Source organism: Pithys albifrons, chromosome 28, assembly GCF_047495875.1.
Source record: "Pithys albifrons albifrons isolate INPA30051 chromosome 28, PitAlb_v1, whole genome shotgun sequence".
NCBI classification, from domain to species: Eukaryota; Metazoa; Chordata; class Aves; order Passeriformes; family Thamnophilidae; genus Pithys; species Pithys albifrons.
The window spans coordinates 37,501-56,267 of record NC_092485.1 but is presented as its reverse complement, the minus strand read 5'-3'; the positions used below and the strand labels follow the sequence as shown (position 1 = coordinate 56,267).

Genomic DNA, 18,767 nt, shown 5'->3' with positions numbered 1-18,767 from the left:
GGGCACCTCTGCCTGGTGGGCACCTCCTGCCTGGTGGGCACCTCTCCCTGGTGGGCACCTCTGCCTGGTGGGCACCTCCTGCCTGGTGGGCACCTCTCCCTGGTGGGCACCTCTCCCTGGTGGGCACCTCTGCCTGGTGGGCACCTCTGCCTGGTGGGCTCCTGTCCCCACAACTGCCCCCTCTAGAGGTGCCCCTGGCGCTGGTGGCACCCCAGCCCACCCCACCAGCACCCAAAGTGCCCAGCTGGACCCACCGAGCCTTCCATGGCCCTTTCTCCAAGGGAGGGACTGCCCAGCCCTGGCACAGCTGCCCAGGGCGGGGGGTGGGAGGTGGGGGGGTGGGTCACCAACCCTGAGGGGACTTAAAAAATGTGGGGATGTGGCACTTGGGGAAAGGGGGCAGTGGTGGCCATGGGGCAGTGGTGGCCATGGGGCAGTGGTGGCCATGGGGCAGTGGTGGGTTAAGGGCTGGGATCCATCTGAAGGGTCTCTTCCAGCAAAAATAATTCCCATTCCCAGTTGGGGTTCCCCCACCCTCGGGTGTCCCAACAGCAGCTCCTGGAGCAGCACAGGGGGGGCCCAGCCCTGCCCTGCTGGGACCAGATGGACCCCCCAGACCCATCTCTGGGGCTGTTGTTGGACGGGATGGGATGGGGTGGGGTGGGATGGGATGGGATGGGATGGGATGGGATGGGATGGGATGGGACGGGACAGGATGGGATGGGATGGGATGGAGTGGGATGGGATGGGATGGGATGGGATGGGATGGGATGGGATGGGATGGGATGGGATGGGATGGGGCGGGGTGGGATGGGATGGGATGGGATGGGATGGGATGCGATGGGATGCGATGGGATGCGATGGGATGCGATGGGATGGGATGCGATGGGATGGGATGGGATGGGATGCGATGGGATGGAATGTGGGATGCGATGGGATGGGATGGGATGGGATGGGATGGGATGGGATGGGATGGGATGGGATGGGATGCGATGGGATGCGATGGGATGGGATGGGATGGGATGGGATGGGATGGGATGGGATGGGATGGGATGGGATGGGATGGGATGGGATGGGATGGGATGGGATGGGATAGGATGGGATGGGATGGGGTGGGATGGGATGGGGTGGGATGGGATGGGGTAGGGTAGGATGGGGTGGGGTGGGGCAGCATGAGACAAACCTGAGTGGGGCTGTCCTGGCTGTGCCCTGGCACTTGCTGGGAGCTGAGCCAGGAGCTCCCTGTGCCCTCCACAGCCTGGGCACAGCCCTGGGGCACCATTCTGGGGGGCACCACCTCACAGAGCCACAGAAACACAGAACCAGAGAATTAGTTACAGACTCAGAGGATCCCACAATGTGCTGAGCTGGGAGGGACCCCCGAGGACCATTCAGTCCAACCCTCAGCCCTGCACAGGCCCATCCCCAGGAGTCCCACCCTGTGCCCCAGAGCATCATCCAAACCCTCCTGGAGCTCTGGCAGCCTTGGGGCTGTGCCCATTGCCCTGGGGAGCCTGGTCAGTGCCCACCACCCTCTGGGGGAAGAACATTTCCCTGAGATCCAACCTGACCCTGCCCTGACACAGCTCCAGCCATTCCCTGGGTGTTGCTTCTGGTGCCCACAGGGCAGAGCTCAGTGCCTGCCCCTTCTCTGCCCCTCCAGGCCCTGAACCATCTCCGTTGCCTCCAACCAAGGAGGTTCCCCAATGCTCTCCGTGGGGACATCAGAGCCCCCTCTGCCCCCCAGGTGCCCAGGGCAGTGCCCCCCCAGCAGCAGCTGCCCCCGTGCCTGGCTGCCCCAGGACGTGCCAGGCAGGCAGGAACCCTCACGTACCCTGGCACTGCACCCATCACCTGCCAGGAGCAATGCCAGCCCTGGGTGCTGCTCTGCCTTTGGGGGGTTTCTCCAGCCCTGCCCTAACCCTGGGGCTGCCAGGAGGGCTCACCCAGCCCGGGGAGGGGGCACCTGCAGGAGCAGAGCCATGGCAGCCCCGCTGTGCCCGGAGTCACCTCCACCAGGGCTTGGGGACAACATGGCTCTGCCACCCCTACCCTGCCACCCCCTGCCCTGTGGCACCAGAGGCTTGAACAGCAGCTCAGGATTTTCTCCTGCATTGGAACCAGGTGCTCAGGAAGCCCCAAAGCTGTTTCGTTGAGGGCATTTGTACCCAGAGGACACAGTAACACACCTGGCACTGCCCCTGAGCTGTGCCAGCCCTTGGGCCAGTGAGGAACAGGAGGAGAAGGAGGAGGAGGAGGAGAAGGAGAAGGAGAAGGAGAAGGAGAAGGAGGAGGAGGAGGAGGAGGAGAAGGAAGAGGAAGGACAGCTCAGCAGCACCAGTTTCATTATCTCTGCCACCAGCAGGGCTGAGGCTTTGCCCTGCCCTGCACAGAGACCCGGACCCTGCCCTGCTGACCTTGCCCACAGCCCCGGGCAATGCCAGGCCCTGCTGGTGCCCAGGAGGGTGTCCAGCCCTGCCAGAAGGATTTGGAGAACTGAAGCCTCTGCCAAGGAGCACCATGACTTTGGTGTTCCACTCCTGGTCTCACCTGACCTTCAGCTTTCCCTCTGGTCCCCTTCACCTCCAGCAAGGATTTAGGGCCACCTTGAGTGTCCCCAAGGCCACTGCTCCTGCCCATAGTGGTGGTGCTCCTGCACCTGCCATGTCTGGGGGTCTGGGGTGGGCTGTCCCTTCCCAAGATGCTCTGAATCCATTGGGATCTGCTCCCTTGAAGAGACAACATGTCCTGGTCCCACCCCATGTCTCTCTCCAACCCAAACAGACCTCCATGGTCAGTGTGGTGGTGGCCACATTGTGGTGGTGGCCACATTGTGGTGGTAGTGGCCACGTTGTGGTGGTGGCCACATTGTGGTGGTGGTGGCCACGTTGTGGTGGTGGTGGCCACATTGTGGTGGTGGCCACATTGTGGTGGTGGTGGCCACGTTGTGGTGGTGGTGGCCACATTGTGGTGGTGGTGGCCACGTTGTGGTGGTGGTGGCCACATTGTGGTGGTGGTGGCCACGCTGTGATGGTGGTGAAGCAGATCCAGAGGAGGCCACAGAGCTGCTCCAAGGGCTGCAGCCCCTCTGCTCTGGAGCCAGGCTGGGAGAGCTGGGAATGTTCCCCTGGAGAAGGGAAGGCTCCAGGGACACCTGAGAGCCCCTGGCAGGGCCTGAAGGGGCTCCAGGAGAGCTGGAGAGGGACTGGGGCCAAGGGCTGGAGGGCCAGGCCCCAGGGAATGGCTTCCCACTGCCAGAGGGCAGGGAGAGGGGGGAGATGGGGAAGGAATTGCTGGCTGGGAGGGTGGGGAGGGGCTGGGCTGGAATTCCCAGAGGATGCCCCAGCCCTGGCAGTGCCCAAGGCCAGGCTGGATAAACTTGGAGCCCCCTGGGCTAGGGGAGGGGTCCCTGCCCAGGGATGGGGTGGGATGGGTGGGATTTGAGGTCCCTCCAAACCAAACCAGTCTAGAACTCCATAACCCAGCGATCCCACTGAGTCCCACTGCCCTTCCCGTGCCATGTGGAGGAACCCACGGTTCCCACTGGCTGGAAGTGCCCCGGGATCCCGCCGGGAATGATGGCCAGAGGTGCCACCCCTGCCCAGCACCTGCAAAGCCCTCAGGGGGCTCTGGCACCGCAGGAATCGAAAGGTCCGTGCAGGGCTCGGGCACAGCCGCGGCTGCCGCAGGACGTGAGAACCTGATTTACAGTCGCGACCTGATTTATTGTCACGACCTGCAAAGCCCCGGGGAGTGGCCACGGCCAGGCCGGGCCAGGTGCCACCTGCCCTCTGTCCCTGGCATCGCGACTGGCACAGCAGAGAGTGGGGACTCCCCAGCAGTTCACACCATCCCTTGCCCCGTCCCACCCACCACCCGGACGAGGAAAAACGCCCTTGGTGGTCCCTTTTTCCTGTTGCTCCCTCTTTTTTTGGGGTGCAGGAGGAGCTGGGGTGTCCTTTCCCAGCCTGGCACGGAGGGATGGGGGGAGGGAGGTGCCAGGTTCCCGATACCCGATCCCAGCAGCTCCAGAGTAAACTTAGCATGGCCTTTTGGAAGGCACTTGCAGTGGCAAAACACGCCGTAAATCACGGCCCTGGATGCCAACAATACTTCGAGATTAGCAAATCCTCCAGCCTGGTTTGGGGTCGGGGTTGGGGCTCTGCCAGCCCAGCTGGGGGGGCTCCTGCCCACCTGGTCCCCCCCCGGCTCCCAGGGATGGCACTGGGCAGCAGATGGTGGGTTTGGAAGGAGATGGGGCAAAGTGTGGGGTGGGTACTGGGGGGGGAAGGATGGGCACTGGGTATGGGGTCAGTGTTGGGTGTGGGGTCAGCACTGGGATGTCCCCAGTGCTCCCAGTGTCCCCACTATCCCCAGTGCCCCCAGTGCCCCCAGTGTCCCCAGTACCCCAGAATCCCCAGTGTCCCCAGTGCCCCCAGTGCCTCCAGTGTCCCCACTATCCCCAGTGTCCCCAATGTCCCCAGTGTGCCCAGTACCCCAGTGCCCCCAGTATCCCCAGCATCCCCAGTGTCCCCAGTGCCACCTCCATGAGGTGCCACAGCTGGATGGGGATATTTGGGGTTCAAACCAGGAGGTGCCAGAGAACGTGGCCAGCTGAGCTTTGTTTCCTGAGCCCTGAGAGCTTTGCAGCCACCAGAAAGGAAAAGGGGCCTTGAGCTTTTTCTGTGCCAAAATGGGCATTTTTGGGAGGGTGTGGCTTTGGCACAGGGGTTGGTCCACTGCAACTGGGACAAGGAGGGATTTGAGGGACACTTTGGATTTCAGGGATGCTCCTTTCTAAGAAGTCGTGGGTTTGGTGCCCCATGAGAACTGGCAGAGCTTTTCCTTGCCCAGTCTGGAGCTGCTTTGCTCCTGGTCGTGGCTCCCACCCCCCATCCCAGCACCAGAGGGAAGAGGGAAAGGCAGAGAATATTCCATGGCACCGAGATTTGGGGAGCTGGGAATGACCACAGGGCACCAAACAGGGCAGAGAGAGAAGGATCAGTGGCACAAACACCCATGGACTGAACCCACACGATCCCAAACCTTCTGAGAGCTCCATACCCAGAGGGAAAAGTCTCTCTGGAGGAGGTTCAGGATAACCAGAGGAAAAATCTCCCTGGAGGAGACCCTGAATAACCAGAGGGAAAATTCTCCCCGGCAGACATCCCGGATAACCAGAGGGAAAAGACTCTCCAGAGGAGGTTCAGGATATCAAGAGGGAAAAGTCTCTCCAGGAAAGGTCCCGAATAATCAGAGGGAAAATTCTTTCCAGGGGAGATTTGGGATAATCAGAGGGAAAAGTCTCTCCAGAGGAGGTCCCAGATAACCAGAGGGAAAAGTCTCTCTGGGAAAGGTCCCGAATAACCAGAGGGAAAAGTCCCTCTGGGGGAGATCCCGAATAATCAGAGGGAAAAGTCTTTTCGGGAAAGGTCCCCAGAAACCAGAAAGAAAAGTCTCTCAGGGAAGGTCTGGGATAACCAGAGGAAAAAGTCTCTCCAGAAGAGGTCCCTTCTACCCCAAAGTCTCCCGGAGACGTCTCCTTGCTCTAATGCTGCCATCCAGTGGGAAAAACTCCCTGGCGCGGGAAAGGCTGGAAAAGGAGCCCTTGGGGACACGCAGCGGGGACATCCCGGGCAGGGATGGCGTGTCTGGAACCCATCCGCGGCTCCAAGCCCCGAATCCAGCCGGGATGCCACGGGGGAAATGGAAACAGCTCGCATGGAGTTGCCCCGGCACGAAAACCCCTCCCAAAACACCCAGCGAGGGAGTGAGGGAGGGATGAAGATGCATCGGGGAGGAGCAGAGGGGACTCCCCTCTCCCAGGGCGATGCTCCCAGTGGTGCATTCCCGAATTCCAGCGGGTGTTCAGCACCAGAGGAGCTTGGAGGAGGGAAAAATCCCAAGCCCAGAACTCCCTGGAGATCACAGAATCATAGAATCAGTTGGGTTGGGACAGACCTCCGAGATCATCAAGTCCAACCCTTGATTCAACCCCACTGTGATCACCAGCCCAGGGCACTCAGTGCCACGTCCAGTCTCACCTTAAACACCTCCAGGGATGGTGAATCCACCCCCTCTCTGGGCAGCCCATGCCAATGCCTGAGCACTCTCTCTGCAAAGAATTTCTATCCAACCCAAACCTCCCCTGGCAGAGCTCAAGCTGTGCCCTCTTGTCCTGCTGTTGGTTCCTGGGAGAAGAGACCAACCCCCACCTGGCTACAACATCCCTTCAGGGAGTGATAAGGTCTCTCCTGAGCCTCCTCTTCTCCAGGCTAAACACCCCCAGCTCCCTCAGCCTCTCCCCACAGCACTTGTGCTCCAGTCCCTTCTCCAGCCTCGTTGCTCTTCTCAGTTGGGTTGGAAGAGACCTCTGAGATCATCAACCCTTGATCCAACCGTACTGGGATCACTCTGGCACTCTGTGCCCTGAGCTGGTGATCCCAGTGGGGTTGGATCAAGACATGGTGGATTCTCTGTCCCTGGAGGTGTTTCAGAGGACACTCAGTGCCACATCCAGTCCCTTCTCCAGCCTCGTTGCTCTTCTCTGGCCCCGCTCCAGCCCCTCAATCTCTTTCCTCAACTGAGGGGCCCGGAACTGAACACAACACTCAAGGTGTGGCCTCCCCAAGGCAGAGTCCAGGGGAAGGGTCACTGCCCTGGGCCTGCTGGCCACGCTAGTTTGGATCCAGGCCAGGATCCCATTGGTGTTTTTGGCCACCTGGGCACACCTGGGCACACTTGGGCACACCTGGGCACACCTGGGCACGCAGAGCTGGCTCATGCTCAGCCTCCTGTCCATCCAAACCCCCAGGTCCCTTTCTCTCCAGCCACTCTGTGCCCACCTGAGCTGCTCCAGGGGGTCGTTGTGGCCAAAGGGCAGGACTTGCCAGATGCCCCAGGGAGGCGAAAGGGCTCGGGCAGAGCGGTGGGACCGCGGGGACCACAATGAGCCGCTTTGGTGGCCCCGTGGGTGGCCGCATTCCAGCGGGAAGGAGCTTTCAGTGGGAATATTCCCGAGTCCGAGGTTCTTTGGATTAAAGGGGTGACACAAAGGGACTGTGTTTCCCGGGCCACATTCCCGCGGGAAGGAGTTTTCAGGGGGAATATTCCCGAGTCCCAGGTTCTGGCACAAAGGGACGGTGTTTCCCGGGCCACATTCCCGCGGGAAGGAGTTTTCAGGGGGAATATTCCCGAGTCCCAGGTTCTGGCACAAAGGGACGGTGTTTCCCGGGCCACATTCCCGCGGGAAGGAGTTTTCAGGGGGAATATTCCCGAGTCCCAGGTTCTGGCACAAAGGGACGGTGTTTCCCGGGCCACATTCCCGCAGGAAGGATCTTTCAGGGGGAATATTCCCGAGTCCCAGGTTCTGGCACAAAGGGACGGTGTTTCCTCGGGAGCGGCGCTGGGACACGGCGTTTTCCCCCCCATACTCGAAAGGAATCGTGGCGTTACCGAGGCAGGATCATGGTCGGAGATTTGCCTCGAAGGGAGAAAGCAGGAAAGATTTGTGTAGGTGGGAACGAAATCAAGGAATTCGGGGATTTCCTTCGGCACCAGTTTCCAGAAAAGCAGGGATTTTCCTCAGAAATCCAAGGGGAAAGCCCCGAACCTTTTCGTGCCAAGAGGAAATTTGACCTGGGAACAAGCCCTTGTGTGCAAACAAACGCGCTGCTCCCTCCTCCAGGAAGCACAAATGCTTTTCCACCCACTCTAAAGCGGCCAGAGAACGACTCCCGGAGCGGCAATTCCCTGAGAACCCCCCGCGGAGGAGGCAGAATCCCGGCTGGATCAGGGACACGTGTCCCGTTTGGATTTCCAAATCATCCACCGCTTCTCCGGCTGCAAAGCCACCCCCGAGCTCCTGCCCACCGTCGGAGAAGGGAAGGAGATGTTGCAAAATAAAAAAGATTGGGATATTTGGTGTAGGGAATGTGCTCTGCAGCTGCAAACGCTGCCACTGAGGCTGAGAACGGTGGCAGCTCATCACACACAGCCCCAATAACCGGCAACTGAGCCCAAGGTCCCTCTGTGTGTTTAATTAGGCTCCCAAAAGGCAAAACGTGATTTAAATTATCAGATCAGAGAACGTTTGGATTGGAAGGGATCTTTAATTACAGTCCAGGCACTGCTCCAGAGGAAATGTTAGGGGTGTGGACAAGCTGAGGGTGGGAAAAGGGGATTTTTCTGTTAAAGATCTCACTGGTTTTATTAAAGAGACTTTCCCTCTTGGTGGGTTTGGAGCAGTAAAGCCACCCGGTAAAGCTGAGCAGCTCCGGGACAGGGATCGCAGCGCTGAGGAGCTGCTTTTCCAGCGGGATTCAGCACCTGGAAGTCCCTCTGGGAGCGGGAATGTCTCTCAGTGGCGGGAAAAGGGAAAGCGCAGCCCAGCCGGAATTCCCGAGCGGAGCCGGGACGAGGTCGCACCCCGTGGGAATGAAACGCGGTGGAATCAGCGGGGAGGGGGCTCGGCTGATGCCCATCCCACTTCAGAACCTCCGTGCCCCAAACCTTCGTTTCACCCCCGGGGGCTGCGCTGGTCACCGGCCTTGGCACTGGGGGCTCCTGGGGCCAAAAGAGCTTGGGGGGAACGGGGCAGGGCCGGGCAGTGCTGGAGCACCGGGGGTGGGTGTTTTGATCCCTGCGGTGAAGGGCAAGGCCATCCATGCCCCAATTCCCACCCTGTGCCCAGTCGTGCCCGAACCCCGGGCTGTGCCCGGCGCCCCATTGGTGGGGTTGCTCCACTCTGTGCCCGGTTCCCTCGGGCATCCTCACACCTCGGGGTGTCCCCGCCCCCCCATTCCCGATCCCACACGACCCCCGTGCCCGCTGATCCGGCTCCTCTGCAGCCAGGTATTCCCAGCTCCCCCATTCCCGATGCTCCCGGGTATTCCCAGCTCCCCCATTCCCGATGCTCCCGGGTATTCCCAGCTCCCCCATTCCCGATGCTCCCGGGTATTCCCAGCTCCCCCATTCCCGATGCTCCCGGGTATTCCCAGCTCCCGCATTCCCGATGCTCCCGGGCTCCCCCGTATCCAGGTTCCTCCCAGGCCCCCCTCGCCTGGGGCTCCTGGTTCTTCCTCCCCAGCGCTCCCATGACTCCCATTCCCAGTTCTCCCAGGATTCCTTTTCTCCCGGATCCTCCATTCCCAGTTCCTCCGGGCATCATAGAATGAACCAGGTTGGAAGAGACCTCTGAGATCATCAAGTCCAACCCTCGATCCAACCCTACTTTGATTACCAGATCATGGCACTCAGTGCCACATCCCGTGTTATCTTAAACACCTCCAGGGTTGGAGAATCCACCCCCTCTCTGGGCAGCCCATTCCAATGCCTGACCACTCTCTCTGGAAAGAAGTCCTTTCTAATATCCAACCTAAACCTCCCCTGACAGAGCTTCACCTGTGCCCTCTTGTGCTACTGCCTGGGAGAAGAGACCAATCCCCAGCTGGGCACAACCTCCTGTCAGGGAGTTGCAGAGAGTGATGAGGTCCCCCCTGAGCCTCCGCTTCTCCATCCTTCGCTCCCTGCTCCTCCCATTCCCGGTGCTCTCGAACGCCCCATGCCCGGTTATCCCGGTTCTCCCTGTTCCCAGTGCCGCTGTGCCCCCTCTCGCGGGGAAAGTCCCCCGTGCCCGGCCTGTGCCAGGTGCTGCCCCGCTACCCGCTCCTCCTCCTCCTCCTCTCCGCCCTGCCCTTCCCTCCTCCCCCGGGAAAGCGAAAGCGCAGCGGGCGGAAGCCGAGCACTCCCCGCCGGGCCGCGCCGGGGCCGCTCCGGGACCGCTCCGGGACCCCTCGGGGACCTCCCCGGGGTCACTCCGGGACCCCTCGAGGACCTCACCGGGCCACCATGTCTTCCATCAGCAGCTTCTTCCGACAGAGCCTCCGGCGCCGCAGAGGTGAGAGGCGAGAGAGGTTCCGGGAGATGCCCGTGCCGGTGTCACTGTGGGTGCCACTGTGGGTGTCACTGTCGGTGTCTCTGCCGGTATTGGGACAGGTCCATGCCCGGGGCCGCGGGAACGTTCCGGGGCAGCGCAGCGCGGGGACCGGCACGGGGACCGGCACGGGGACCGGCACGGGGACCGGCAGCGGCACCGGCTCGGTGCCCTCCAGCTCCCCATGCGCGGCTCGGCCCGGCCCGGCTGCCCCCGGGACTCGCCGCATTTCCCGGGCCGTGCTCCATCCTCGGGGGCTCACCCCAGTACCGGCAGCGCAGCCCATCCTGGGAGATCTGCCCATTCCTGGGGATCATCCCGTCCCGGGACATGCACCCCATCCCCCAGGAGCCCTCCCCATTCCAGTCAAGCCTACCCCGATCCAGTCGAGCCCACCTCGTGCCAGCCGAGCCCACCCCCTCCCAGCCGAGCCCACCCCCTCCCAGTCGAGCCCGCCCCGTCCCAGCCGAGCCCGCCCCGTCCCAGCCGAGCCCACCCCGTCCCAGTCGAGCCCACCCCCTCCCAGTCGAGCCCACCCGGTCCCAGGCGAGCCCACCCCCTCCCAGTCGAGCCCACCCCGTTCCAGTCGAGCCCACCCCCTCCCAGTCGAGCCCACCCCGTCCCAATCGAGCCCACCCCCTCCCAGTCGAGCCCACCCCGTCCGAGCCGAGCCCGCCCCGTCCCAGCCGAGCCCCCACATCCCCCCGCAGGTTCCCTGCCAGCCCCCCCCCGCGCTCCCCTGGGAGTGCGGCACCGCGGGACATGCCAGGGCAGGGCATCAGGGACAGCCGGGGGGGCACCCACGGGTCAGCCACGCGGGACACGCTGCCCCGAGGCACGTGCACAGCGCAGGAGTTGAGATCCTTTGGGATCCGGGAGCCTTTCCGATTCATGGATCACTGAGCGCTGCTGGGCACAGAGAACAGGATGGGGCAGCCTGTGGATTAGGGGGTCACTGCACCCCCTCCCCTTCCGGATGTGCTGCCCTGCCCTGGGTGTCATCGCTGTTGGTCCCGGCTCTGGGTAGGATCGATCCTGGCTCCGGGTGGGATCGATCCCTGCTCTGTGTGGGATCGCTGTTGATCCCGGCTCTGGGTGGCATTGTTGTTGAGCCCGGCTCCGGGTGGGATCGATCCCTGCTCTGTGTGGGATCACTATTGATCCCGGCTCTGAGTGGGATCGATCCCGGCTCGGGTTGGTCCCGCTCTGGGTGGCATTGCTGTCGATCCCGGCTCGGGTTGGTCCCGCTCTGGGTGGCATTGCTGTCGATCCCGGCTCGGGTTGGTCCCGCTCTGGGTGGCATTGCTGTCGATCCCGGCTCGGGTTGGTCCCGCTCTGGGTGGCATTGCTGTCGATCCCGGCTCGGGTTGGTCCCGCTCTGGGTGGCATTGCTGTCGATCCCGGCTCGGGTTGGTCCCGCTCTGGGTGGCATTGCTGTCGATCCCGGCTCGGGTTGGTCCCGGCTCGGCAGAAGGTTCGGAAAAGCCAACACCGTTTCCCCCCGCGGGGCGGGTGCGGAGGCCGCGCTTGCGGTGCCAGGTGGGGAGACTTTGGCCCGGCCCGGCCCGGCCCGGGACTGTTCCGGGAGGCAGGAAACAGGTTGAGCCACATGACAGTGCGGGGCTGAGCCCGGCAGAGCCCGCGGCAGCCTCTGCCCTGCCCTGCCCGTGCCCGCAGCATGGAGCGGCTCTCCAGACAGGAGCTGTGCCAGCCCGCCCGGGGCACTGGGGCATCCCGCCCATCCCAGGGGATGCTCCTGCTGGATCAACCTGTTCCTCTCAGAGGATATTCCTGCTGGATCATCCCCCTCCTACCATGGGATGCTCCTGCTGGTTCATTGCCCGCTCCTCCCAGGGGATGTTCCTCCTGGTTCATCCCATTCTATCCAGGGGATGCTCCTCCTGGATCATCCCCCTCCTCCCAGGGGATGTTTCTCCTGGATCATCCCCCTTCTTCCATGGGAAGTTCCTGCTGGATCCTCCCCCTCCTCCCATGGGGCTGGGGGTGGTCCCCAAATCTCCCTCACGTGTCTGTGGGAGGGTCGGTGGGTTTTGTGCTCTGGGACTGGAACCTGCTGGTTTGGGGAGCACTGATGGGATCTCTGATGGCACACCCAACCCCAGGGCTCGTGTGCCAGCCCAGGCAGGAGCAGCTGTGGGCTCAGGAGGGGGTTTTGGCTGTGCCAGGCCGAATTTGCAGGCAGTGCCAGCAAATCCAAACTCCTCCTCGAACCAGAGGTGGAGCCACAGCCTGGCACGACCCAGCAGGGCCAACACATTTCCTTGAGAACCCCGGGGAGAAGATGCAACTCCAGCTGGTGTTCCCTGCAGTGCAGGATGGCACTGGATGGGCAGGATCCAACCAGCCTTTCATCTTGCCCTGGGCATGGGACAACCACTGACTCCTGTGCCCAGCAGGGATGGGGGACACCAACTCAGCCTGGTGGTTCCTGGAGTTCCCCAACAACCACCTGGCTCTGAGGGTGGGATGGGACCAAAGCCATGGCTGGAGCATCCCAAGGAGGAGCAGGAGTAGCAAAGCTCATTTTGGTGGCCATTTCCCTGCCTGGGGCTGTCCCAGGAGGTCCCCAACCAGGACAAACCAGAGGTGTCCTCAGCCAGGGATCCTCCTTGGAGCTCTCCTGGGCCTCCCCTGCTGCCAGGGGACTTCCTTGGGATGAGGTTCCTTCTGCCAAGAGGAAGGACTTTGCTCATGGAGGTGCCCAGGGGGTGGCTTTGCACTTCCTGAGCTGGGAAAGGATTTTGTGATCCCTGGGAAGGGACACCCTGTGGTGGGACTGTCACCTCCTCTCACCAGCTCCTGGTGTCCTGGACAAACTCTGGGGACAAACTCTGGGGTCTGGGGACAGACTCTGGGGACTGGGGACAAACTTTGGGATCTGGGGACAAACTCTGGAGGCTGGGGACAAACTCTGGGCTCTGGGGACAAGGTCTGGGGACAAACTGAGATCTGGGGACAGGCTCTGAGATCTGGGGACAAACTCGGGACCAATCACAAGAGCCAGTTTTCCTACCCAGTTTATTTTCCCACCGTTGTCCCTCAGAGCAGCTCAGGCTCTTCTGCTCCAGCTCCGTGTCCCAGTCAGGGGCAGACCAAGCCCGGCACAGTTCCTGTGCCAAGAACAGGGTAGTGGGGGTCACAAGTGGCTGCTAGGAGAGGGGCAGCTATGGCACAGCCTGGCAGCATTGAACTCCTCTCCTTCCCAGCCTCAGGTCTCATTGTGCCACCAGGATGGTATCTGGGGCTGTTTTCCCTGTTTTTCCCTGTTTTTTGGGGTGTGACAGTTGGCACTGCCCAGTGCCCTCCCCAACTGGCCCAGCAAGACCTGGGCTGTCACCTCAGGGACCTGGGAACAACCCTGGAGTGGCTCCTTTGCAACCAGCAATGGCCAGGGCTCAGGGCATGTGGGGGCATCCCACTCTGGGCATCCCTCTCTGTGCCATCCCAGTCTGTGCCATCCTACTCCGGGCATCCCAGTCTGTGCCATCCCACTCTGGGCATCCCCCTGAGGGGCTGATGGCTCTTGGATTTCCCCCAAAAGCCTCCTAAAAGCCATTTCTCTGCCCATTTTGTGCCCCCAACTGTCCACCCCTGGGCACCAAACCCCGCTGAGCTCCCCTGTGCCCAGTTCCTGTGCCACTCTGCACCTCCCACCTTTTATTGCCCTCTGAGCTGATTTCTTGGTGGTATTTTTGGTTGCAGAAGGCAAAGCTGAAGGTTCTGCTGCAGAACAAACCCCTCCCCTGGGGAAGGGGAGGGACAGGAGCTCCGTCCTCTCCTCTGCTGGGCAGTTCTTCTTCGAGTACCTGGTGGTGGTGTCGCTGAGGAAGGGCCCAGATGGACAATACGAGCCCAAGGTCACCTACCAGTTCCCCAAGGTATTTGGTGCCTGGTTTGGGGTGGGATCAGATCTCCAAATCCAGGGGGAGAGATCACAGAATTGATTGGGTTGGAAGAGACCTCCGAGATCAGCAAGTCCAACCCTTGATCCAAGCCCACTGTGATCACCAGCCCAGGGCACGGAGTGGGTCAGGGTTAGGGCTGGGCATGGAGTGCCCTGGGCTGGTGATCACAGTGGGGTTGGATCAAGATGTGGTGGATTCTCACTCAGTGCCACATCCATAGAATCACAGAATGGATTGGGTTGGAAAAGTTCTCCAAGATCATCAAGTCCAACCCTTGGTCCAACTCCAGTCCCTTTACCAGATCATGGCACTCAGTGCCACGGCCAAGCTCAGCTGAAAAACCTCCAGGGATGTTGGTCCTTCGCCACCCCCAGAGCCAGAGGAGGAGATGACACCTCAGGGCTCTGCCTGGGGCGGGGTTGGTGGGACCATCTGTCCATCCCCATGTACCAGCCCAGGGCCATGGACCTCCAGGGGTGGTCTCTGTCCCAAAACGGGAGAGCACAGGGGTGACATCACCCCTTGGGCAGGTGGACCAGGAGGAGACCCCCGTGTGTCCTCACTGTCCATGGGGTGAAAGGGGTAAAAGTTGGGGGTTGGGAGTTGTTTGCCCAGGGCTGTGAATGGGGCCAAGCTGGGGGTCACCTCAGGGCAGAGCCAACACCACCCCACCCTGGGGGTCACCTCAGGACGGAGCCCACCCCACCCCACCCTGGGGGTCACTACAGGACGGAGCCCACCCCACCCCACCCCTGGGGGTCACCTCAGGGCACAGCCAACCCCACCCCACCCTGGGGGTCACCTCAGGACGGAGCCCACCCCACCCCACCCTGGGGGTCACCTCAGGACAGAGGGGGTCACCCCATCCCACCCCACCCCAGAGGTCACCTCAGGACAGAGCCCACCCCACCCCACCCCAGGGGTGATGGGCACCCCCCACTCCCCTGATTTGTGTCCTCCCTTCGTTCCAGCGGGAGAACCTGCTGAAGGGGCAGAGGGAGGAGGAGGAACGTCTGCTCCAGGCCATCCCCCTCTTCTGCTTCCCCGATGGCAACAACTGGGCCCCTGTCACCGAGTTCCCCAGGTGGGGGCTGGGCAGGGCTCCTCCCGCACACCCTGGGATGCTCCTGAGGGCTGGAGGGATCACCCCACCCCACCCCAGACTAGCCCAAACAAACCCATCCCATCCCATCCCACCCCATCCCATCCCATCCCATCCCATCCCATCCCATCCCATCCCATCCCACATCCCATCCCATCCCATCCCATCCCACCCCACCCCATCCCACCCCATCCCATCCCATCCCATCCCATCCCATCCCATCCCATCCCATCCCATCCCATCCCATCCCATCCCATCCCACATCCCATCCCATCCCATCCCATCCCACCCCACCCCATCCCACCCCATCCCATCCCATCCCATCCCATCCCATCCCATCCCATCCCACCCCATCCCATCCCATCCCATCCCATCGCATCCTATCCCATCCCATCCCACATCCCATCCCATCCCACATCCCATCCCATCCCATCCCATCCCACCCCACCCCATCCCACCCCACCCCATCCCATCCCATCCCATCCCATCCCATCCCACCCCACCCCATCCCACCCCACCCCATCCCATCCCATCCCATCCCATCCCATCCCATCCCATCCCATCCCATCCCATCCCATCCCACCCCATCCCATCCCATCCCACCCCACCCCATCCCACCCCACCCCATCCCATCCCATCCCATCCCATCCCATCCCATCCCATCCCATCCCATCCCATCCCATCCCACCCCATCCCATCCCATCCCACCCCATCCCATCCCATCCCATCCCATCCCATCCCATCCCATCCCATCCCATCCCACATTCCATCCCATCCCATCCCATCCCACATTCCATCCCATCCCATCCCATCCCATCCCATCCCATCCCATCCCATCCCATCCCATCCCATCCCACATTCCATCCCATCCCATCCCATCCCACATTCCATCCCATCCCATCCCATCCCATCCCATCCCATCTCATCCCATCCCATCCCCACATGTTGTCTTTCCTTGCAGTGAGACCTTCTCCTTTGTCCTCACCAACATGGATGGCAGCAGGAAAATTGGCTACTGCCGGAGGCTGCTGGTGAGTACCCACCACCCACCCTGGGGTCAGCCCTGGGGGGACACCACACTCTGGGGACATGCTCAGGAAGCCACGGGGCTGGGCAGAGCTGGTGACATCCCAGAGGAGCTTCCCTGAGGTGCCAGTGGGACTCTGGATGGAGGAGAACATGAGTGTCCCCAGGATGGGTGGGTGTGGCCCCTCAGGACAGGGTTTAGGGGTGACTGTGGTGGAGCTTGGAGATTTTGGAGGGCTTTTCCAGCCTGGTCCCTGCAGCTCCCCTGGCTCCTTCCCCCAGGATGAGGATGCTCAGGGTGGCTCCACATCCCACCTGGGGTGGGATTGGGGGTGGAGTGTGCCCCTCCAGGACCCCTCAGCCCCACCCCCAAACCTGCCCCAACCCAGGGCTCAGTGGGAGGTGAGATGGTTGTCCTTGGCTCCTGCTTTGGGCAGGGACACAAATCCTCAGGGACATCCCTTTTCCATGATTTGGAGACTTGGTGGATCCCACCAGTCCCTCATCCCCTGGGGGACCTTCCCATTTGGCCCCCCAGAGCTGAGCTTGGGCTGTGGGAACTGCCAGTCTGGAGCCTCAAAGGACATGGGAAAGTCCAGTTGGAAAGGGGGGGAAAATTCCAGGCAGCAGGAGGGAGGATTGGCCCCGAGGACATCCTGAAGAAGGAGATTTTGGGAAGAAGCCAAAGGACTTTGCACCAAAATAATGACCAGCTTTGGACCCTAAATCACCTTCTCAGGCACCTTCCTCTTCTCCAGCATCAGCTGCACCCTCAGCCTTGGCCCCAGCTCTGAAAATGACCTGGAGAGGGATTGGGAATTTGGGCTGGGGGTATCCATGGAGAGGGTGGGGCTGGTGCTGTGGGTGGGAGGTGCTCAGAGCCTTCTCCATCCCCTTCCAGCCCTCGGGCCGGGGGGTCCGACTCCCCGAGGTCTTCTGCATCATCAGCTGCCTGGGCTGCTTCGGGCTCTTCTCCAAGGTAGGGATGTGGTGGCCCTGGGTGGTGGTGGCCCTGGCACAGTGGTGGCCCTGGGTGGTGGTGGCCCTGTCTGACACAGTGGTGGCCCCATCTGCTCTGGTGGTGGCCCCATTTGGCCTGGTGGTTGCTCCATTTGGCCCAGTGCTGGCCCTGTTTGGCCTGATGGTGGCCCCATCTGGTGTGGTGGTGACCCCATCTGGTGTGGTGGTGGCCCCAGTGGTGGTCCCAGCGGTGCCCCCAGTGGTGGCCCTGGAGGTGCCCCAGTAGTGACCCGGTGGTGGTACTGACGGCGGCCCCATCTGGCCCGGCGGTGCCCCTGGCAGTGCCCTGATGGTGCCCTGGTGGTGGCCCCATCTGGTGTGGTGGTGCCCCCGGTAGTGCCCCCAGAGGTGGCTCTGGTGGTGGTCCTGGCGGTGCCTCCGGTGGTGCCCCCAGCAGTGCCCGGGCAGTGCCCCCGGCTGTGGCCACGACAGCCTCTCCGTGTCCCCCGCTCCGGTGTCCCCACCCTCTCGGTCCCTCCCGCCGCAGATCCTGGACGAGGTGGAGAAGCGGCGCCAGATCTCCATGGCCGTGATCTACCCCTTCATGCAGGGGCTGCGCGAGAGCCCCTTCCCCGCGCCCGGCAGGTCCGTCACCATCCGCAGCTTCATCCCCGAGGCGGGCACCGAGGTGGGTGGGGCCTGGGGGCACCCGGGGGGGCATCGGGATCATCCCTTGGGAATGGCACCTGCTCCTGGAGTGGGAGGGGAGAGGTGAGGGTGAGCATGAGGATGAGGATGAGGATGAGGATGAGGATGAGGATGAGGATGAGGATGGAGCCTTGGGGAGGATGAGGATGAGGATGGAGCCTCGAGGGGGATGAGGATGAGGATGGAGCTGCCACCCAAAACTTGCCTCGACTCCAGGTTAAGGCTGTGCCGGGATTCTTGGAATGCAGAGGTGCCAAATTCCTGCCCTGAAAGTCTGGCCAGGCCCTGGCACAGGCAGGGGAGCAGTGCCTATCCTTGGAGTTGTCCAAAAAGCATGTGGATGTGGCATTTGTGGTGGAACAAGAGTTGGACTTCATGGTCTCAAAGGGCTTTCCCAACCTGGATAATTCCGTGATTCCATGATTGTCCCTCCAGCCCTCTGTGCTCGGCTCCCAGTCCTGATCCCAACCCTGATCCCAACCCTTATCCCAACCCTGATCCCAACTCTGATCCCAGCCCTGATCCCAGCCCCGATTCCCGCCCTCACCCAAGGCCTGATCTCAACCCTGATCCCAGTCCCAATCCCAGTCCCGATCCCAGCCCTGATCCCAGCTCTGATCCCAGTCCTGCAGGGAAGTGTCCAGCTATCCCAGCCTTTCCCTATGGAGATCAGACCCGATCCAGTCGGGATCATCCTGCCCATTCCCAGCCTCGCAGCAATTCCAGCCTTTTAACTTGCCTTTCTTTTCTTTCACCGCAAAGCTGGGCTGGAAAAACGGGGACAATCCGCCCTGGCCCCGGGAAAATACCGGCGGTTGGAGCATCCCTGGGCATCTGCCAGGGAGGGGCATCGGGCGCGGGGCCGGGGATTTCCTCACCCAGGAAGGGCTTGTGAAAGCTCCGCAGGTTTCCCAACGCCCCGAGCGAGGAGGGAGGGGGAGCCGGGGGGGAATTGGAAAGAACCGCGCTAGGGAGAGCCTGGAGAAGGACCGGGAGATCGGGAGAGAACAGGGAAAACTCCTGGAGAGGGACCGGGAGAAGGGGGCACGATGGGCTCAAGCTCTGCCAGGGAAAATTGAAGTTGAAGATCAGGAAAAAATTCTTTGCAGAG

The 18,767-nt window shown here is 62.0% G+C and overlaps 1 protein-coding gene across 1 annotated transcript in view; it reads left to right on the top strand.

Annotated features, from left to right (window-relative positions):
* The first annotated feature begins 9,739 nt into the window (after positions 1–9,739).
* Positions 9,740–18,767, top strand: part of DENND2D (DENN domain containing 2D) — a 17,065-nt gene continuing 8,037 nt past the window's right edge. Inside the window, exons 1-6 of the mRNA XM_071578807.1 lie at positions 9,740–9,898; positions 13,658–13,833; positions 14,832–14,944; positions 15,924–15,993; positions 16,890–16,967; positions 17,496–17,636. Of these exons, the coding sequence (XP_071434908.1) occupies positions 9,850–9,898; positions 13,658–13,833; positions 14,832–14,944; positions 15,924–15,993; positions 16,890–16,967; positions 17,496–17,636 (627 nt within the window). The 5' untranslated portion in view covers positions 9,740–9,849. The remainder of the gene's footprint in view (positions 9,899–13,657; positions 13,834–14,831; positions 14,945–15,923; positions 15,994–16,889; positions 16,968–17,495; positions 17,637–18,767) is intronic.